This window comes from Moschus berezovskii, chromosome 1 (assembly GCF_049115385.1).
Source record: "Moschus berezovskii isolate FMDL1 chromosome 1, NW_MosBer_1.0, whole genome shotgun sequence".
Taxonomy (NCBI): domain Eukaryota; kingdom Metazoa; phylum Chordata; class Mammalia; order Artiodactyla; family Moschidae; genus Moschus; species Moschus berezovskii.
The window spans coordinates 151,129,977-151,153,053 of NC_142460.1; the positions used below are offsets into that span (position 1 = coordinate 151,129,977).

At 45.9% G+C, this 23,077-nt stretch overlaps 1 protein-coding gene across 2 annotated transcripts in view; it reads right to left on the bottom strand.

Annotated features, from left to right (window-relative positions):
- Positions 1-279: 279 nt before the first annotated feature.
- The window catches only part of PXYLP1 (2-phosphoxylose phosphatase 1), an 80,309-nt gene continuing 57,511 nt past the window's right edge, over positions 280-23,077 (bottom strand). For both annotated transcript variants that reach the window (XM_055412747.2, XM_055412753.2), the window contains 4 exons: positions 17,148-17,306; positions 16,201-16,327; positions 7,350-7,489; positions 280-2,640 (listed from right to left, as the gene is read on the bottom strand). In XM_055412747.2, coding sequence (XP_055268722.1) covers positions 1,703-2,640; positions 7,350-7,489; positions 16,201-16,327; positions 17,148-17,306 — 1,364 coding nt within the window. In that variant the 3' untranslated portion in view covers positions 280-1,702. The remainder of the gene's footprint in view (positions 2,641-7,349; positions 7,490-16,200; positions 16,328-17,147; positions 17,307-23,077) is intronic.

Here is a 23,077-nt window from a genome sequence, read left to right on the forward strand (position 1 = left end):
CCACCAGCTGTGACACACCCTTGACCACCAAATCCTGATGCTGCTGTCAGAGAAGGAAGCTGCAGCCCCTCTGGCCCAGGGTAGGACTCTGTCCCTTCCGGTCACCCTAGCAGGCCCGGTTTGGCCTGCTGCTGGTCACACTGGGCCTCCCTTCCCCATGTGTACTGTAGAGTTTTCTAATTTAAAATGCTTTTATTTATTAAAAGATAAAACAATTAAAACTCACTTGAAAAGAAACAGAGTGACTTATAGGTACAAACCATGAGTTACATGTATGAGTATTCTTCAAAAATTTATTACTAGAAACAGATGTATTCAAATGAAACACTGGACAAAAACAGACAAAAAAGGCTGGAATGGCAGCAACATTGGAGAATCTCACTTTACATTTCTTTGCACAGAACTAGCACCATTTTAGGCAGAAATCACAGATTTAATTATAATTGCTTCTAGTATATAAAATACCTTATAAAGATTATTTAACTATCTAGTAACAAAGTTCTTCCAAAAACTTATTTAAAAATCAATTTGAATTTACCATTTGAAACTGATGAAAATGGTTTAAAAATTGATCCAATTCTACTGCTTGTCAAAGGGAATGAGCCATCATTAGTTTTACTGGGAGAAAGTGCCTGAATCAGCTTCCAGTTCCCTTCTAACCACCAAGCAGACACAGTAAATTGAATATTTCATAGGAATAAGAGCACATCTAAAACTGGTCTTAGAAAATATTTTCCTAGACTACAAAAATACTAAATGGAATACAAAAATTTCAGCATGTACAGCAAATAGACTACAGCAGACAAATATTGAAGACATACTTGAAACTATCTTATACCACAATCATCATGAACATCAAGTATTATTCTAATAATTTTTTTATGATTCATTCTGATTCAACGTTTGTTTCCCCTCAGGTTTTGTTATAATATCAGATGCAGACCAGATTCTGTGTTTCTAGCAGAAGTTACTGGAGGCACCACTGAATAATTCTGGGTATTCAACTGGTTCTCTCAAAAAGTGCTGAAAGTGCAATTGTAGTACAGCCTGGTTCTTAGAATGGGGGTCAGCAAACTACAGCCCTCAGGCCACAGCTGGCCCACTGCCTCTTTTGTGTGGCCTGTGACAGCCACACTTAACTCATTCATGGTTCATCTGTGGTTGCCTTCATGTTACAAGAGCAGCGTCGAGCAGCTGTGACAGGTGCCATAGGTGGCCTTTTGGTCCAGAGTCTATAATATTTACTATCTGGCCCTTTATGGAAAAAGTTTGCCCACCCCTGTTTTAAATGAATCATGTCAGGAAACCATTCACTGAACAAGGACAAGGTGAGGTTGTCCCAGATGAACAGGAGGTTTGGCTGAGGTTTGCTGGTTCCATCACACAGTGCCAAGGCAGATCAAAAGAATGCACATTTGAATTGGCAACTTTGGGCACTGAAATATTATTCTGGCATCCAAGCAAAGTCTAGCTGGGATAAAGTACCTTCCTTTCTCTGTGAACTGACCACTGTGTCTCAAGTTACTCACGTACCCAATTACAGTAACATACTCCCTGTTCAACCCCAAATCCACGTGGGCCCCAAGCATGATTTCCGGCCTTTAAAAACCACCTTGTACCTTTAGCAGCCGACAGAACTAGAAGTGGACCTTCCCCATCCTTTTGAATTGGCATAGATTCTCAGTGCTGCACTGTGTACCTTTTAGAATCCTTCCCTGTGACATGCTTCGTAATAATTGGTACTACCACCAGCCAGGGCCACAAACATGTCCTTTTTGATGAAGCGGACTAAATTTTCGAGGGGACACATGGGCTTGGGAGACCGCCGGTGGTGGTCCTGGCAGAATGAAGTGTGGAACGTGATGTCAACACCGTCATAGAGGATCCGGACGGAGTGCTCCTGGGGCTTCTCCCTGTCCTGCCAGAGCTCAAAGACCAGCCTGGCCGCAAACCGTGGGAATCTGGCTCCTGTAAGGCCCAAGGCACTGAGAATCGGGGCCAGGGTAACATCATGAGCAGAGTAGAGAGTGAAGAGCCCTGCCTTCCTGCCCTCTGCTATGTGCTGCATGCGGCTGACAGTTTGGTTCAGGATGGGGTGGGCGCCCAGGAGCGCGTAGCCCAGGTACAGCTTCTTCTCCTGCCTCTCTCTCTCATCCTCTATCTGATGCGTCTTGATCACCTTGAAGTGGTCCATGGTGATACAGCCGTTCTTGGTGCAGGGGAAGCTGACATTGTGGCAGAAGAGGCAGAGCAGGGAGTCTATGGGGTTGGCAGCCCGGAGCTGCTTGGTGGGGATGTCCACGATCCGGGCCATCTCCTCGTAGGTCCTTTCCAGCTGCCTGTTATTCAAGCGTAACAGGTACTGCCGACGCTGCTCCTTTTCCAGGTACTGGCTCCTCAGTGGGCAGTAGCAGTTCCCGGAGCAGAACAGAGCACTGGGCTGGTGCCTGAAATAAACCTTCTTCCAGTCAAAATCCGGCAGGAAGCCGTAGAGCAGAGCCAGCCCACTCTGCAGCGTCCGGCTCTTGCCGGTCGTCTCCAGGTGAAGCTGCTCTGCAGCCCAGTCACTTGGCAGGAGCCTGTGTTTCTTCAGGTAGATGTCCCTCAGCAGCTGGCCGTTCCGCAGGTGCTGCACGACCCCTGAAACACAAGAGCGCCACACACTTGCCTCACTACCAGCTCAGTGAAAGGGACAGCCAGGGGAGTTGAGGCTCGCCCGAGGCTGGAAGGCTTCAGACACTGTATGGTTACATCCTCGAGCCTGGCCCCCACTGCAAGGGACCCTCCAGGAGGGGCTCCCACCAGCATGAGAAGGGAGTACGCACAAAGGGACGAGCAGAGTGGGGCCCTGTCCTCTGGACCCACGCCTTTCCAGGGAGTACAGGGATCATCTGTTTGCCTCGATCCCTCTTCTGGAGGAGGGTGGTGACTGGTGGGGCTCAGAGGTAAGGGAGGTGCAGGAGCTGACGGAGCCTAAGGAGAGCTTTCTCCCTCCTGCCCAGGGACAAATCATTCCTCAAAGTGCCTGGGAGCTCACAGAAATCAGCCAGGCAAGGAGAACAAGTCAAATCCTGGCTGCCCAGTTCCCTTCTTCACGCCACACTCCCTACTCTCCCAGCCCAAGGCTCTCTGCTCACCTTCTGGGTCCATTCTGCCCAGTCCTGCCCTTTACCTGCCCATGAGCAAGGATACTCTCCCTGCACACATATGGAATGATCTCTCAGGTACCGAGATGGAATATTTGGGGGAAAAAAGAGCAAATTGCAGAACAGTGTGTTTACTATACTCCTTTTAAAGAAAAATGAGGGAGAAAATAAGAACGTGTGTAGGCAGCTGCCTGTGTTTTGTATAAAGAAACTCTGGAAGGGCGCATAATGGTTAGCTGGGGGGTGACAGGGGCACAGAAATGGGGGGTGGTGATAGAACATGGGTAGCAGCATGAATTTTACGTTTCCATTTAGTAGCTACAGTTTTAAACTACACTCAGGAACTATGCCACAGTACAATTAAAAAAAAACAACACACTGAAAAAGCCTTATCTTCAAGTAGGAGAAGGCAATCCAAGATAAGAGCAAGCCCACTCTCCAGCCAACAGGATGTCGGGATGGCCTTTCAGTGTGAGATCTGAGTTCCCTGAGAGTGTAAACCACGGGCAGGCCCTGGGACCAGTGAAGCCACTCATTCAGATGCCCGACTGGTCTGCAAAGCCCAACCACAAAGACAAGACAATGTCAGGCTGAAATGTGTGGGACAGAGGGAACAGTGTTGGCCCAGGAAGGGGAACAGCTCAGAGGGGAAAAAAACATGAAGACTACCTAGATCCTACTTTAAATGGAGAGTATAGAGAGCAGAATCCCCTCAGAGACCTGGGAAGGGATAGGTCTTAGCATTTCCAAATGACTTGCACAGAGGGGCCAACACCCAGAATCTCTGTTTGGCCCCCAGTTCCTTCTGGGCCTACCCTGCATTCTGAGGCCACCTATGCTTACTGTGCACCAGACCTTTCTCCTTTAATCTTCACAGAAGCCCAACAAAGAAAGCAAAAGGAAACTGAGGCCCAAGCCATTCACAGTTAAGATGTGGCCGAGCCAGAACTCCAGCTCCGTGTGGGCCCAACCTGTGGTCTTAGTCCCGGCTCACATCACCTCCTCCCATGCCGAAATATTACCCATTCAGGGTGTCTCCTCTCCAAACACAACTTGCATCTTCACAACCTGGTTCCTGTCCTTTCCTTTCTCTTCCCAGTGAAATCCTCATCCTGACTCCAATACTATAATTCCTTTTCCGTCCTTCTCTTTCTCCCCCAGGTGGAATTAATCATTCCCTCCTGTTCACATAGGCTGCTGGACTTCTGAGGCATTCGTTGCGTTTGCTGAGTCTAGCATGTGCTAGAACTGTGCTCAGCACTTTACACACACTATCAAATGCAACTTGCCACCAGCTCTGTCAGGAATGTTACATGCCCCACTTCATAGGTCTGTTTACTCCAAAGCCTGTGTTTATTCTGTAAGAACCTGCAGCTTGCAGCGGCACCCTCAGGGGTTTCCATGTGCTGTGCCATCCAGTTGCCCTTCTCCCCTACACACGGCAGCTGCTAAAGCACCTGGGACAGAGAAGACACTAATGATCAACTGCATCTTACGTGGTTCCTGTGAGGCCCCCAAAGTGTGCCACTTATAAATGATTATTCTAACAGCGATGCAAAATTTCAAATAGGAGATAAAAGTGACCATTAAAAGAGACCAAGGGAATAGGAGCAAACTACCACAAATAAGATTTCTAGGGTAAGGCTAATTTTAAAAACACTGATGATAACAGGTCAATTGGAAAGAAAGATGGGAATGAATAAACTACTTGATGCAATTACTCTGACTTCCCAGCTAGTTGATGGACACTCACCCTCAAGGACGCCATCAGATTCTCTCAAGAACGTGAATGTGTAAGTTCATCTCTACATGTGGCCAGGACTGTCTCCTCTGACAGACACACACAGCAAAACCACAGCGGCAGGGACAGACAGCTTTTTTATCGCTGGGACCAGTCTCTGGAGGCCTAGTCATACTCTTCCCCTTAGAGTCTGTGAGTCATCCTCAGTCTTTATAATAAATGTCCTTTTTTTTTTTGGCTTGAGTTGGTTTCTGTTACTCGTCTCCAGTGGTTCTCGGCAAGCACAGTTCTGCCCTCAGGGAGGGTTTGGGTTGTCACGGTAACACGGGGAGGAACATTGCTGACCCCTTGTGGGTGGGGGTCAAGGGTTGGACAGTCTTCACAAGGAACTGCTCTCTGTTCTGAATAACTTTTGAATGTACAAGACATTCCCATACGTGAAAATCCTGTTTTAATACTTCAATTTCAAAACTGTTTTTATTGTGTCTACAGAAATAAAATCATTTTTGCATAACATTAACATCTACTGAATTTTCCAGAAATAAATTAAGGGACATCTGTCTTTTGTTTCAATCACATTTGTCAAGTAAATCTTGTCCTGATATATGGGGTATTGAGAGTCATCAACGCACATCCTTTGATCAGCCTGCATTTGCAGCTGTCACCACACCCATCCACACTTACGTGCAAGCAGTTGATTACTTCATTCTCTATTCTAACAAAGGTGTGCTCAGACATTTATACTGAGATATATAGAATTACATAATAAAATCATTTCCTTTTGTGTCTACTTCATATCACAGGTAGGATGCCTGATATAACTGTTTTGTAAAGTTATGTATATAGAACGGTTGTATTTGAATTTAGGGAGCACCGCAAAATACTTGTTAATAAAAGGGGCTCTGGTTCTGGTAGGAGAAGGACTCCTCTATTTTTATTTATTTGCTTTTTAACTATTTATTCATTTGGCCGCTCCAGGTCTTTAGTTGCAGCATTCAAGATCTTCAGCTGTGGCATGTGGGGTAGAGTTCCCTGTTCAGGGACTGAACCCGGGCCCCCTGCATTGGGAGCAGAGAGTCTTAGCTATGGACCACAAGGGAAACCCCAGGACTCCTGTTTTAAACTAATGCAGAGCTTGCGCACGTGGAACTAATTAGCAAAAGCTTTTGACAAAACTCCTTATTCAACGCTAGTCCTCCAGAGCCTTCATCTTGCCCCACTTGGTCACTTACTATCATTCTCCCCAATAATAACAGTTTTCAAACCATGGGGAAACCAATGGGGTTTGATGGACCTTTCCATCCAAGCTGAGGTCCTAAGATGCTGGTGGATCAAGAAACAGAATATGGCCTATAGGTAATTCTGAATCCTCCAGAAAGACCAGTGACCACACAAAGGTCCTCTGAGGTCTCAGACTGAAGAAGTAGAAAGCTGGAACCTCTCGGGGGCACCAGTTCTTTCTCGTCCCAACCCACAGTTAACTCACCAACCTATGCTGACAGTGTACTTGCTGCAACAATAGTATCAACAGGGCTGCAGGGGGAGAGATGGCTTTTGTGAGGAACACACTTGCAGACTCCATGTGTGGTGGGGCTCCATATGCATGTACCTCAGATCTGGGGCATTAAAACCTTTTAGCTGTTTTGTCTTAAGTATCTAAGAACATGGAACTGGTTACATACATCATGGCCTATCTATAGTGGAAGAATATGCAGCTACCAGAAATTATGTTGTTGATGAACATTCATTGGTAGGGAAAGATTATCACAATATATTATTAAGTGAAAAAGTGGGCTACAAAATAGTGCTCAGGAAGATACAACCTGTGAGAATGAGTGTGTGTGTGTGTGTGCATAACCACAACTGTATACAGATATTAACACTAAAGGTTATTCATTTCTTTGGTGAGATTATGAGTGCTTTAGATTCGTCTTCCTTTTGCTTGTCATTCCTACTTTCTCTTCCATGAATATATATATTTTTTAATATTAAGAGAAAAGGCTATTTTTAATATTTAGAAATCAGATGGGACTTCCCTGGTTGGAGCAGTGGATAGGAATCCACCTGCCAAAGCAGGGGACATGGGTTTGGTCCTTGTTTGGTCCGGGAAGATCCCACATGCCTTAGATCAACTAAGCCTGTGCTCCACAACTCCTGAGCCCACACATGAGAAAAGTCGCTGAAATGAGAAGCCCGTGCACTGCAATGAAGAGTAGCCCCCACCGGCTGCAACTAGAGAAAGCCTGCACACGGCAATGAAGACCCAGTGCAACCCAAAATAATAAATATATTTTTAAAAAGAAGTGTTTAATGAGATATCTTGGTGGGCTCACAGCTGCTTGAGGTACTAGCTGCTGACTCACCCCCGCGCCCACAGCGTCTCACCCGAGGCCCCGCTGCATGCGGCCACCACACACGGGAGTGGGCGGAAGAGTAAGTGGAAGAACGGTCGATGGACTCACCTGTCTGCGTGAGCTCTCCCATCTCACACAGCTGGTGACTGGAGTAAAGAGGCAGCGAGTGCAAGGGGCTTTCGAAAGAGGCTCCGGGTCCTTTCGACATGTGACTCACAAAAGCCTCCAGTTTAGAGTGATACGGCTTCCTAAAGAAACAACACAGAGAGTTAGCGGTCAACGTGCTCTGAAAAAGTCCACAACGATTTCAACTGCAACAAGCAGTATCCCGAGTGAGCCATGCCCCTTCTCACCTGCAATAACAGTACATTCCAATCTCATGATTACTCGCCTGCTGACACCTACATATAAAACCCCTACTCCGTAAGGCCAGCCTGAGCCCCTGCCATCTCCCAGAGTGCCCATCATTCTCAAGCCCTGTGGGGGTTAGCACTGACCTCACGCCCTCTGTCCCCCAGCCCCCACCACTCCTGTCTCCCCCTCCAGGAGGCTGCCGACCTAACCAGGCAGCCAAGCAGAGCTTGGCGGTCGTCCTCGACTTCTCCCTCCACTGCCCTTGCCCATGTGCCCTCCTGGGCTGCTCTCTCCTATCCCTGCATCCCTGAGTAGGTTTTGGCTCAGGGAGCTTTTGTCTAGATGGCGTGGGCTCCTCCTTGACCTTCCTGCAGCCTAATCTTGCCTTCTTCACAGACAGTGAGCTCAACACAGGAGGCAACCCTAATTGTCACCGCTCCTCCACAGTGCCACCTTTCCAAGGAGCCTCAGGCGGCCACTAGTCTACTCTGGCCCTGACACACTCCAAGGCCCAAGGCTCCCCAGTGCTGTTTTCTGGCCACACACAGCATCTGCCTTCCGTATCCCACACTTGTTCTTGCACCTTCCAAGACTTTCCGCATGCTGTCTCTTCCTCCGAGAAAAGGCAACCCAACTTTCACTGCATTGGAGAAGGAAATGGCAACCCACTCCAGTGTTCTTGCCTGGGGAATCCCAGGGATGGCAGAGCCTGGTGGGCTGCCATCTATGGGGTCACACAGAGTCGGACACGACTGAAGTGACTTAGCAGCAGCAGCAGCAACTTTCACTGGGGAACCTTTAATCCTTAACTTACGTGACCTCTGGAAAATCTCTTGTGAAGAAAACTGATTAGGATAACCCGTATCTCTACAGCTCACTATGCATTTTGCACATATGGTATCTCACTGAATGTGGGGCGATAATGAAGAGTGAAAAAAACCAGGTTATTTATGAGATCTTATGAAATTTATGATATTATTTATATTTCTGCCATGAAGTCACATGTGGTAAATCAAGATTTATCAGTCTAATCACAAATACACAATTTCCCTGAATAATGAAATGACCTATGAATATATACATACATTTTCTCTGAATAATGAGATGACCTATGAATATACACACCTTTCCCTTGAATAATGAAATGGCCTATGACTGTTTATACATTGTCCAGCTGAACAGAGGTGGACAGATAGAATAGTTCCCAACTAAACTAAAGCAGCATGGAAAGAAGCAAAGATAAATTGTTTAATGGCAGACCCCTGCTGTCTGAAAACCTAATTAACTTTGGCAGTGCTTTTACAATGGCTGCCAAAATGGGTTTATTATCTTTCGAAAACATAAAGCTAAAAAAAACCCATTACAAAAATATGTTTTAGAGAATGCTAATCCTAACATACAGTATATAGTCTAATAAATCACCCTGTATTGCTACAAGACATTATGGCTTTCCATAAAAACAGAGGATGTTATTTTCCCTGAGGTTGAAACACATATATATTTGCAAACTGGGAAATAAAATGTCCAGACTGATAATGAGACTGCCGAAATGAATCCACATAAACAAAGGCTATCTATCAACAGGAGTCAAATATTCTGCTCCAGGCCATTATTTCAGGTTGGTGATGTTTGAGGATCCAAGAAAGCTTTGCTACCAATTTTAGAAATGAAATTTCCCCACTCAAAGTGTTTGCTGGGAGGTTCTAGGTTTTCAGGGAATCTGATTGCTTAATGATACATTAATATCTAACTATATTCATGGAAACCTGTTTTTGATATGGAAAAATGACAATTCATGAAAGAAAAACTTCATTTACGGATAATATAACAAAAGCATTGAAACACGTATGTTGTCATATGTGAAATGAATCACTAGTTCAGGGTCAATGCATGTTATAGGATGCTCGGGGCTGGCATGCGGGGATGACCCAGAGGGAGGATAAAGGGAGGTGGGAGGGGGGTTCAGGAGGGGGAACTTATGTAAACCCGGGGCGAATTCATGTCAATGTATGGCAAAACCAACCAATATAATATTGTAAAATAATTTGCCTCCAATAAAAAATAAATTAATTACAAAAAAAAAAGACTGAGTCTTTTAATCAGGAAGAGGACCAGGTAACCTGAGTCCTTGGGCCTGTCCTGGATCTGAATGATCAGGTCCTGAGGCAGGAGAAATATGGGCCCCAGACTGAGCAGCTGGAATCTGTCTCCTGAGGATAGATATTTCAAGATAAAGATAAAGGCAGGAGTAAGAGGAAGTGGAGTCCTGCTTGGATAAAAGATAAAAAGACCACAAATTTCTCTTTCTTGAGGTCAGAGACCCCCAAACTATGCATGCAAAGAAAGGATCCTTAGGAGAGGGGATGCTAGACCGTAATACGTTCTGTCAACTTCCCTGAGACCTCTGCACTGGCATCTATCCTGGCTAAGAGATGCACGTGCACACACGGGAGAGCCCTTAGCCAGACCAATTATGGACTTAAAGCCAGGCAAAGCAAGATGACTGGCCAGAGGAAACCCAGAAGAACTGCCTCCAAAAGCACAGGACTCTCTCTCTGAGCCAGGCCATGCCTCCTCTGCACATATATTCTCTCTTAATAAACATTTTAGTTGTCTCACTACTTTTCATCTCTTTGCTGAATTCTTTCTTCAAAGCAGACAAGAACTAGGGAGCACGGCAGCCTAGGTGCAAACCCTGCTAGGAGAACTAAGATTCCTACTTCAAGCCATTACAGCCCAGGCCACCCCACAGCCTCTCAAGGTCAGTTCTTCCCACCTCACATACTGCTCCATCCCTGGAGCTGAGAGGGTCCCTAGCACACAGTAGATATCTCAAAAACACATGTAAATTAATTCACCTGGGAAGTGCCTCACACTTAGATGCTTCAAGAAAAGTCCAAGCCTTCTATAATCTGCAGCAATGAATAGAGAAAGTTCCCATAGTTTATTAAAATATCCAGATTTCGATGGAAATATTAAAAATAAAGGCAGTTGTAAGTGAGCCTTACTTATATGACAGACTCTCTTTGGTCAAATTTTAGTCTACTCTGAACCCTCTTCCCAACCAGGCCTTGATCTTTGGATTTATACCTGTCTTTGCATTGCCCATTTGTAGCAAAAATCCTGCTAAAGTCAGTTTAGCGAGAATCTCGCACCTTTTTTTTTTTTTGCTGTGCTGGGTCTTTGTCACTATGCAGGCTTTTCTCTAGTTAGTGTGAGGGCTTCTCATTAAGGTGACTTCTCTTGCTGCAGAGCACAGGCTCCAGGTACAGAGGCTCAGTAGTGGTGGTGCATGGGCTTAGTTGTCCCGAGGCATGTGGGATCTTAGTTCCCTGATCAGGGATCAAACCCATGTCTCCTGTATTGGACTTCCCTGGTGGCTCAGACGGTAAAGCGTCTGCCTACAGTGCGGGAGACCTGGGGTCGATCCCTGGGTCAGGAAGATCCTCTGGAGAAGGAAATGGCAACCCACTCCAGTACTCTTGCCTGGACAATCCCATGGACTGAGAAGCGTAGTAGGCTACAGTCCATGGGGTCGCTAAGAGTCGGACACGACTGAGTGACTTCACTTCACTTCACTCCTGTATTGACAGGCGGATTCTTTACCATTGGACCACTAGGGAAGCCCAGAATCTCCCACTCTTGGGGTGATCAGATCACCCTTGTCTGCTTTCATCAAGAATCCTGTGGAGTCAGTTAACTAGAACCCCTCACCCTGATGTGTCCTCATAGTAACTCTCCCTCCACTGACCCCCACCCTGCTCCTTGGCTAAAAAGCCCCACTTGTCTATGCTCTATCTGGAACTGAGCTCAGTTCTATCCCGATTGTATTAACTCCTCAATAAGATCTGGTTTTACTGCTTTATCTGCTCTTCATCTCTGGTTTTTCTTTAACAGTTAGACACTAAAAACCATTCTCTGCTTCTTGGGAACTTGGTTAGATCCCATTTTTGAGATCCTAGTGGTAAATAGAGTCACATGACTAAGTATTTGCCAGTGGAATGGAAGGATGTATGCCAATCTGTGTTTAGGCTTTCAGATCATGGGTGTGCCCCCTTCACACTCTCTTCCTTCCCTCTTGGCCACAATTCAGGCACCCCGGCAACCCAGGTTCAGTCAAGTACTCATCCCTAGGGCAGCAATCCAGGTTTAGTCAAGTACACATCCCTAGGACATGGTGGGAGCAACAATCTGGAAGGAACCTGAATGATCAAGTAAAGTAAAATTATACAACCTGGAATACTCATCTCAGACCTTCATGCAAGAGATCAAACTTCTGTTATTTAAGGCAAGGCATTCCTGGCTCGCCTTTTTATTTTTTACAGTAAGTCACCTACATACAAATGAGTTCTATTCTGACAGCACATTCACAAGCCCAACAAAGTTAGCCTAAGAAGCCAACTAACACAATCAGCAATATAGTAGTGTACTGCAATAGGTTTATAATACTTTTCACACAAATAATATGTAAAAACAAATGCAAAAAATAAAGACTTTTAATCTTACCATACAGTACCTTGAAAAGTAAGATAGTACCAGCTACATCACCCCTGCTTTTACTCTGATTCCAGACATCCTGGGCTTGAAATAAAGCTACTGTACTACTGTACTCCGTATAGTACTGTAAAGTACACAAAAGCACAACCATGTGTATAGGCTGCACACACATGACAATGGACGGCAGACATGTGAACTAACTTACATGACTGGACATGCGAACACATGTTCACGTCTTCGAAAATTCGAAACTTAAAGGTTCATATGTAGAGAAAAGTGAAAGTGAAGTCGCTTAGTCGTGCCCGACTCTTTGCGATCCCATGGACTGTAGCCTACCAGGCTGACCAGGGACCAAACCTGGGCCCATGGCCATGAAAGCACTGAGTCCTAATCACTGGCCCATCAGAGAATTCTCCTTGGTTCTCTCTATTATAACAGCATGCACAGAAATGACTGTATCTGTGATGATGAATTTTTCTTCAGGAAATACCCATGTTATTGTATCCTCATTGAAAATAGAAACAGCCAGCAGTGCTACCATCTTAAGCCTTCAAACTATTCTCTTCAGAGTTCTTATTTACATTTTATATACATTCTCACACCTATTTATTACACAAAGCTCTAGACAGAAGCCCTGAGGCTAATCCACACACATATAAGAAAATGTACTGTGCTTTAGCCATCATTTGAGCAATTATTGAGTTCTGCACAGACTAGCAAGACAAGCAGACAGAGGTATAAGACCAGTGACACTGTTATTCAAAAAAGCTTGTGTGGCTGGAAACCAGAACAAGTTCATGCCACAGATTTTTACAGTTTATGCCAATTAAAGAATTTATTATTTTATATTATTAATAAAGTTGAATGCTAAAAATATAAACTTAATATTCTTTTCTCAGTCTTTGGTTTTCTGGGCCTTTTTGCTCTATTTGATGTGATTACCCTCCCCACTCCCCCTTCCTGAAACTCCTTCCTCAGCCCTTATAACATCACTCTCTTGCCTTCTTCCTGTTTGCAACTTCTCTATCTCCTTCGGGGACCCTTCTTTCTCTCGGTGCTATAATTGACTGGTGCTCTCAGGGCTCTGTTTTGGGCCCATTCCTCACCCCACAGGCTCTGTGTGTAATACCATTCAAGCCCACAGCTTCAGCTACTGTCTACATGCTGAATTCTCAAATCGACCTCCACCTCACTGCAGGACAATGTTCCTGAGCCCCACAACTACTCATGAAGAGGCAGCTTCCACTATAAAGACTCTGAGAGTCATGGGAGGTGTCCTTGTAAAGGGAAACATCGGGGTGTCTGGCTCCTGCTGTTTCAGCTCTGTGCACCCCCACCTGCCAGCCCAGAAGCCTCCTTCACCAGATGGGAGTAAGGGGCGCACTTCAGAATGCTCTGCCTCAGAGGAGGCTATAAAATTAATAATTCATGAAGATTTGAACTGGCACCTGGGAACGCAGCAGGCCCAGCTGGTGACCCAGATCCACAGTTCCAGGGGACGAAGAGTCCCAGAGTGGATTCCCTTTGCTGGAACACCTCCTCACTCTTATGCTAAATGTGTGTTTATAATGACAAGTCAACATTTATTGTTATAAAGGATGGAATTCATTAAATGCCATTAATTAATTAAACATGTATATTCTACCCACTTTCTAGAAAAGACTGAAAGTAGGTCCTGAAAATACAGAATGTGGACTACAATAGTAGAACTAGGCCAAAACATCAGGACCAGAGGGAAAGACGCAGAGGTGGCTGAGGCAGCTGGTTCCTGGGAACAGCGCCTCTCAGGTGGGAGCTGCAGAAGGGGCCTTGTCACAGGGCCCCTGCCATCGCCGTGGCAGAATGAGGGGCCCTGGGACCTGACCTGGCCTTGTGACCATAACCACTCAGAGAGGAAAAAAGGGCAGGCCTGGGAGACGCCAGGCTGCTGCAGTGAATGAAACACCATTGCTCAAATTCTCAGCGGGGACCAGGTTCTGCACTTTTCTGCATCACCACAGCTAGACCTCACAAGGATTTCACAGCCAAGGCTCCAATCTGCTATGATAGATGCATGAGAGGCAATGATGTCCTGTGATTCTTACTGGGCTCCTGAATTCATTCTGCAACCAACCCAGTCCAACAACCAGGCTCGGGCTGGGCACCAGTGATATAGAAGGAGTAAGACCCGATGCCCTGCAGAGCCAGTGGTACGGGAGGACAGGAACAAGGATGCTGGGAGGAGAGCCTGCTGGTAGGCAGAAGGCCAGCTGCTGGCACTGCCAAGTGGGCTCCTTCCCTGGGAAGAGCCAGGGGGCCCCAGAGCCCTCAGGGTGCCCAGGGGCCTTCCAGCATCAGCTGATTGACCTGGGGGCAGACCCATTGTCCCACCTGAGAATCTGAAGCCCAGCCAGAGAAAGGCGAGCAGAAGCTAAGAGCTGCCCACTGGAGCAGGGTACCTCCCACAAAGCCTTTGAGGCTTTTCTGGGTCCAGCCAGCTCAGAGGCCCAGTGGTCCATCTGTCCCTGGGTTGTTCAATGTCCTGTACGATGACAAGACTGGGTCAGCTGTTAACACACTGAACCTCTGCTGTGCCGAAGGAGAGAAGTCACTTCCCCAGCTGCCCTCCCGTCACCCTGGATGCTCCAGCCCAGTAACTAAAGGGTTAACACCCAGCACAGCAAGTGGCCTCTATCCCTGCCCTAATCGTAAGGCTAGTTAAAGTCTGGTCATTACATATTTTGTTCTGAGGCCCTTCCTGTACATCCCCCTTTTCAAGTTGAGTGAGATAGTGGTGGTGCCTGATACAAGCAGAGAAGCCCTCCTAACACAGTGGGAGAGGTTTCCTGGAAGGGGTGCCATCTCAGAGGGTCTTGGAGGAGCTATAGAAGGGGACCAGCAAGCCGAACAGTAGGTGCAAAGGCCTGAAGGGTGAAGAGCCAGCAGGCAGTGGTGGGCAGGGGCAGAGGGTCCCAGGAGAAAGGCTGCACAGAGGGCTAGAGACGAGAAAGAAAGCCAATGACTGTACACAGGCTGGACTCCACCCAGGAGGGTTTCCAGGCTGTGGGACATGAGGACATGCATTCATGCTTGTTAAACACAGAAAAGAAGACACAAATTGCTAGGCTTTGAGCTTTGGGACCGACAGCAGGAAATGAAAGCCTAGAGTCATGTGATATTTCATGATGATTTTACATAAAATGGTTCACTTCATCTTCCCTGGGATATTAGACAGTAAGAAGGCTGAGATGCAAAGGGTTAACCTGGAACTCCTGGGTTCACACTGCAGTCCACTGTGGATGGACAGCCCTGGCTGCTGGGAGGCAATGGTTCCACCCACAGCGTTCCATCACCATAACATCTTCCCCACGGAGGACTTCCCCGTCTCCTCCCCTCACTCAGTAAACTCCACCTGGGAGATAATGAGACCCCAACACGCCTGCTGAGGCCTGGCCCATCGCTTTACTGCTAACCGTGCCTCTCCCATTAGAGCCATGCCATTTCCACACGCTCACTTCTACTGTCTTTTCAAGTATTTTTCATCCTAAAGGCTGCCACCCAAGGGCAGGTTGTCTCTCCTCCTGTGAAGAATGAAAAGCCTGACGTAATCCTTTCCCTGCAGATGACTTCGCAGCTGGTAGCCTTATCACCCCACTCACTCCTCACCCCAACTCTGCATGGTCAGCAGCATCATCCCCATTTCAGAAACAGAAGGCTGAGACCCAGAGAGAGTGAGGGATTTACCTGCAGCCCTGAATGGAACAGCCACGCCAGGGTCTGAGGACTCCTGGCCCAGTGCTCACTGCACCATGTCTCAACTGTTTCTTACACTAAACAACAGCAGGGCGGGAGACTGTAGGTAGCAGACTGGCCAGGGCTCAAATCTCAGTTTACCTGCTGTGTGGCCTCAGACAGGTGTCCTCACCTCTCTGGGCCTCTGTCCTCTCAACTATGAAATGGGATTAACCTGCAGGATCGTTCTGAAGATCTAAATCCTGGCAAACAGTACCCATTGGATGTGTGCAGGCCACTCCCCCATCCTGTCATCCTGTTTTGAATAGTTTTCCAGTCACTCTTTTGATCTGAAGAGAGATTCTTTTCAATGACTTTTAAGAAAAGTGTGATTTACCTGTTGGCCACCAGAGTGCAGTCAATTTCCGGGCGCTTCGTTTTGGGAATGGTGTACAGTGGGTACCTGTCCCCGTGTCGAATGAACACGTGCACAGAAACCAGCTTAAAGTGATGGGGAGCATGGCCTGCGTGAGAAAAGCACGTTGCCTGGTTGTCACTCAGGAACAGTCTATCCTTTCAGCTCGCAGAGGCCGGGAGGGGTGACCATGGTGGAAGGGTGCCATGCTGGGTTGGAGCGAGGGGGGCCCTCTGACTACCTCACAAGGAAGGGCAGAGGAACGTGAGAAGGCTGCTCATGTCCCAGAGCCCCAGCACTCACAGGGAGGCTTTGGGGTGTGGCTGGGGGCCGGAGATCAGTGAAGTGGCGGCAAGACTGCTCAGGTAGCCTCACTCACATCCACAGACTAGGGGGAGGCCCATGGAAGTACTGGAAACCACGACTTCTGCTTTAAGTCTTTCTCTTATGAAACAAGACTGGGCAGATGAGTGATAAATACTCAACATCTTCTTTGATATACTTTCAGAAAAGCAGAAGTCAACAGAGAAATCATATTTTCCTACACCTTTAATGCCAGACACCAGCGGGGTATGATGTGGGAGTCCTAAGCCCTGAGAGAGCCTACCTGGGAAAGGGTTGAGCTGAGAGTGACCCCCTAGAACCCTTCAAGGCCACCTTTCTGCTCATTCTCACTGAAAATCAGGATGACGGCAAACAACTGTGGAGGCCTTCTCATGCACCTCATGCTGCTCAAAGCAGTTCCTTACTTGTCCCAGCAGCCCTGTAGGGATGGCTTGTTATGCCCATTTTACAGATGAGGAAACTAAGACCTGGGAACTCATTCAAGGACATAGCCCAGTGGTGACTGCAGGATCGGAGCCCTGGCTGTCTAGCTCCTTGGAAGCTGTGTGAAGACGCTACCACATCAGGCTGCACAGCCGGCCTACCTTCCATGCTGCGCTCAGCCACCCCTGGAATGTTGCAGTACAAAAGGGCTTCATATACCGGGTCCATCACGGGGGGCTCCGTTGCCGGGTCAGGCATGACTCTCTTTCGATTCTTGCTGGTCACTCCATTCTTGGTTGCCGACACTGGGATCAGGTGGACTGCAGGGAAAGCAGAGTAGGTCAGGAAACATGTGATCATGGAGGGCATGTGCCAGCTAGAAGACCCCAGAGGGCGGCTAGATTTTCACCGGAATTTACCTCTCTCTCAGAATTAGGCTGGACTTCAATGCATCGATAGCAAAATCTCAGCTTCCCATTCAAGAACTCTTTTTAAAAATTTTTTTAAATTTATTTTTTAATTGAAGGAAAACTGCTTGACAATGTTATGCCATTTTCTGTCATATAACAACACAGTTCAGTTCAGTTCAGTTGCTCAGTCGTGTTCGACTCTCTGTGACCCCACGAATCACAGCATGCCAGGCCTCCCTGTCCATCACCAACTCCCGGAGTACACTCAAACAATCAGGCATAATTATGTATGTGCGCTGTGCTCAGTCATTTCAGTCACGTCCAACTCTTTGCAACCTAGGGACTGTAGCCCGCCAGTCTTCTCTGTCCATGGGATTCTCCAGGCAAGAATACTGGAGGGGGTTGCTGTGCCCTCCTCCAGGGGATCTTCCCGACCTAGGAATTGAACCAATATCTCCGGTGTCTCCTGCACTGCAGGCAGGTTCTTTACCCACTGAGCCACCTTGGAAACCCATAATTATATATAAATATCTTTAGAAAATATTTATTTGGCTGTATTGGGTCTTAGTTGTAGCATATGGGATCTGCATAGCAGTGCGCAGACTCTAGTTTTGACACACGGGCTTAGTTGCTCTGTGGCATATGGGATCTTAGTTCCCTGACCAGGGATCAAACCTGTGTCTCCTGCACTGGCAGACGGATTCTTAACCACTGGACTACCAGGGAAGCCTTGAGTCCCCTCCAAGCCCTGCCTCTTTCTCAACACCTTCCCCCTCCCCTTGTCAATAATTATCTATGCGACACCAGGTGGGCCACCCAGAGACAGGGGGCCTCACCCACAGTGATGAAGGAAGAACTTACTAACTTCATGCAATACGCTTCATTCTGAATACCCTTTGAATTCTGGTAAATACTAAGGTGGAAAGTCATTATCTACCGAGTGCCTATGAAGTGCTAGACATGTGTCTGTCATATCTCATTTAATACCATCTGCCTTGCACTCTGGGGCCCCCTGAGCCCAAGCATGGGTATCTGCTCATTAATTCTCAAGAGACAATTTTACAGTGAAGAGAGCCACAGACCTGAGGCAAGGCTGAAGCAACCGCCGAAGGTGTATGTGCTGGAGGGAAGGCATCTCAATCTCACCAATCTGTCCCCAGGCCGGGTCCTCTCACACCCCCATCTGCTGGATGTCATGGATGGACACTACAGTCGTTATGCTTGTCCAGACAGCACCCCTCTTTCTGTTGGGGAACCATTCCTTCCCTGCCATGTGGTTCAGCTGAACTGCCAATCACAATGTCAAGTACAATACGGACAAGAGGAGGGGACTCCTTTTCTCCTGGACACTGATATCTAAGAACGGAAACCCAAGGCTGCCCCAGTCATTTGTCCCTCCATGGACAGCCTCTGGCTGCAGTGGCCAGAGCAATAAATGAGGATAATTATCAGAGAGAAAGAGGAGGGAAGATCTGAGGACATCCATCCTCTTGGGCCCTGGGTCCAGATGTGGCTGAAGTGCCCATTCGATGTCCCAGTTTTGTAAGTCGAGAAAGTCTGCTTATTACTTAAGCTCGTCTCACTTGGGCTTCTGTTTCTTTCAACCAAATGAGTCTTGGTTCATACATTCTATCAGTTATTTACAAGCAGATGTAAGTCCATCTCCTAGGTTAGTAGTACTCAATCTTTCAAAGAGTTCCCAATTTGGAACTACCTACAATAACAATCGTTGTATTTTTAGCATCACCAACTGAGGAAATATGTGAAAATAGGTGTGCCCATGAATCATTAAGAGGAGATGAAGAAAAGGTAGCAAGAATACACAGAACAACTGTACAAAAAATATTCTTAATGACCCAGATAACCACTCTGGCACTCACCTACAGCCAGACATCCTGGAGTGTGAAGTCAAATGAGCCTAGGAACCATCACGACAAACAAAGCTAGTAGAGGTGATGGAATTCCAGTTGAACTATTTCAAATCCTAAAAGATGATGCTGTTAAAGTGCTTGACTCAATATGGCAGCAAATCAGTAGTGGCCACAGGACTGGAAAAGGTCAGTTTTCATTCCAATCCCAAAGAAAGGCAATGCCCCAAAATGTTCAAATTACCACACAATTGCATGCATTTTACATGCTAGCAAGATTATGCTCAAAATCCTTCAAGCTAGGCTTCAAACAGTATGTGAACTGAGAAATTCCAGATGTAAAAATTGGAATTAGAAAAGTCAGAAGAACCAGAGATCAAATTGCCAACATCCATTGGATCATATGAAAAGGGAATTCCAAAAAAATCTACTTCTGCTTCACTGACTACGCTAAAGCCTTTGACTGTGTGGATCACCACAAACTGGAAAATTCTTAAAAAGATGGAAATATCCGACCACCTTACCTGCCTCCTGAGAAATGTGTATGCAGGTCAAGAAGCAACAGTTAGTACTGGACATGGAACAACAGACTGGTTCCAAATTAGAAGGCAATGGCAAGCCACTCCAGTACTCTTGCCTAGAAAATCCCATGGATGGAGCAGCCTGGTAGGCTGCAGTCCGTGGGATTGCTAAGGGTTGGACACGACTGAGCAACTTCACTTTCACACATTGGAGAAGGAAATGGCAACCCACTCCAGTGTTCTTGCCTGGAGAATCCCAGGGATGGGGGAGCCTGGTGGGCTTCCGTCTATGGGGTTACACAGAGTCGGACACGACTGAAGTGACTTAGCAGTAGCAGCAGCAACATCAAGGCTGCATATTGTCACCCTGATTATTTAACTTATATGCAGAGTACGTCATGCAAAATGCCAGACTGGATGAATCACAAGCTGGAATCAAGATTGCCAGGAGAAATATCACCAACCTTAGACATGCAAATGATACTTTAATGGCAGAAAGTGAATAGGAACTAAAGAGCCTCTTGAAGGTGAAAGAGGAGAGTGAAAAAGCTGGCTTAAAACTCAACATTCAAAAAACTAAGATCATGGCATCTGGTCCCATCACTTCATGGCAAATAAATGGGGAAACAATGGAAACAGTGAGACAGTTTATTTTCTTGGGCCCCAGAATCACTGTGGATGGTGACTGCAGCCGTGAAATTAAAAGACGCTTGCTCCTTAGAAGAAAAGCTGACAAACCTAGACAGTGTATTAAAAAGCAGAAACATCACTTTACTGATAAAGGTCTGTATAGCCAAAGCTATGGTTTTTCCAGTAGTCATATACGGATGTGAGAGTTGGACCATAAAGAATGCTGAGCGCTGAAGAACTGATGCTTTTGAACTGTGGTGTTGGAGAAGACTCTTGAGAGTCCCTTGGACTGCAAGGAGATCAAATCGGTCAATCCTAAAGGAAATCAACCCTGAATATTCACTGGAAGGATTGACGCTGAAGCTAAAGCTCCAATGCTTTGGCCACTTGATGTGAAGAGCCAATAACACTGGAAAAGATCCTGATGCTGGGTATTGAGGGCAAGAGAAGAGGACGACAGACAATAAGATGGCTGGATGGCATCACTGACTCAGTGGACATACATTTGAGCAAGCTCAGGGAGATGGTGAAGGACAGGGAAGCCTGGCGTGCTGCAGCTCATAGGGTTGCAGAGAGTTGAACATGACTTGGCAACTGAACAACAATAATGAATCGTTTAACTTCTTATTAATCATCATATAATATAAATGCATACATCTGAACAATAGCTAAAACAGGGTTCAATCACCAGTCTAAATCAACTTAAATTCCCTAACTACTTCTACAAATTTTCCTAATAGTTAAAGTTTCCCTTTGGCAAACATGTTATAAACAAAGGTATAAGATAAGCAATCCACCGAGAAGAAAATATTTACAACATATATACCAAACTGTTTAATATTTGAAGTGCACAAATCTCCTAAAATTGAAAAATTAAAAAGGATATGAGCAGGCTAATTATAGAAAAATAAATCCCAGGGCAATAAACATACGAAAAAATGTTCAATATTATATACTTAAAAAAATACAAATGAAACAATAGGATAGGATTCCCTCCATCCCATCAGATTAGAAATCCACATTTTAACAATAATATCGGTATTGGCCAGGGTTTGAAACCTATATATTTTGAAACCTAAATATTTCCCTATATTTCAGGCGAGAGAGCAAGTTGAAAGGACTTTTGGGAAGGAGTATTTGCCAGTCACCACCAAAATGTTACATGTACTTTATCCATGACCCTATTATTCTATCTCTTGGAATCTATTCGACAAAAATATCAATTCCCATCAACAAGACATATGGCCAAAGAGATTCACTGCAGCACTGTATATAACAACACAAAAAAGGGAAATGACCTAAATATCTTTTATCAGTAGAACACCCACAGTGGAATATTCTGCCAAGGTTAAAAAGAAAGAAAAAGAATAAAAGATTCTTTGACTTTTGTGAATAAACCAAGTCACTGGATATTTACATAATCCTTTTTATGGAAAGAAAAAATTAACCGTAAGTATATGAATATATAGGCATTTTTATTATGTAAATGAACATAAAAATGTCTACAAGGACATTCCCCAAAAGTGCCTTTGGGAAATGGGTAGAATGGGGTGTAAAGAAGTGTTTTCACTTGTTTTTCTGTGACTGTCTACATTGTTTTATAAATCCACATACACACACATATGTAGATACTGATATGTATTTACAATAAGCATATGTTACATATTATCTACATTCTATATGTATACAAATACGTGTATATTTCTATCATGTCTAGAGATAATTATATTTTTTTTTCAAGAAGCATATTTTCATTCATTACTTATGATGAAACAACCACCACAGAGCTAGTGTTGGCCCTTCACCAACTAAAGAAGCCCTTCAGTTTGTCCTAAACCCACTTTCTTTCTAACAGTTAGGAAGGCGTGGAACTGCTAACACACAGCTCAAGCGTCCAAAGGTCATTTACCATGGTGGGGAGAATTTGTGCCAGAGCAAGTGGACAATAAAAAGTACACGTCATAATTAGACTCCAATTAAAATAAATAAATTAATTTAAAAATAAAACAAAGAAGGGGGGAACAAAAAGTACATGTCCTAAGGCAGCATGTTAGTGACCCAGCCCTTCCAGCCATGTGGCACCCCTCAGTCCTTGATTCTGCTCTTTTATTAAGCAGTAGCAGGTGCTGGCCCCTTGGCCATGCCTGTGGGCACACTCCCTTTGAATCTGGGCCACTTAGTTGAAGCAAAGGAGACATAATAATACAAGTGACCCTGGGACAGAGGGGCATGGGTCCCTAAGCATCCCAGAGTCCTCACAGTTTGCTGGTTTATTTGAGATCACATGGGGTAAGGCCTGTTGGAACTGCTATAAGCTGAGTGTTTGCTGTGCTGTGCTCTGACGTGCTCAGTCATGTCCAACTCTTTGCGACCCTATGGACTGTAGCCTGCCAGGCTTCTCTGCCCATGGCATTTTCCCAGCAAGAATATTGGAGTGGGTTGCTAGTACCCACTCCAGGGATCTTCTGGGCCCAGGGACCGACCTGCATCTCCTGGGTCTCCTGTGCTGGCCGGTAGATTCTTTACCATTGCACCATTTGGGAAGCCCAAGCTGAGTGTTCATGTTCCCCCAAATTCACATGCTAAAACCCTAACTTCCAATGTGATGGTATTTGGAGGTGGGGCCTTGGGGGGTAGTTAAGGCAAGAGGGTGGAGTCCTCA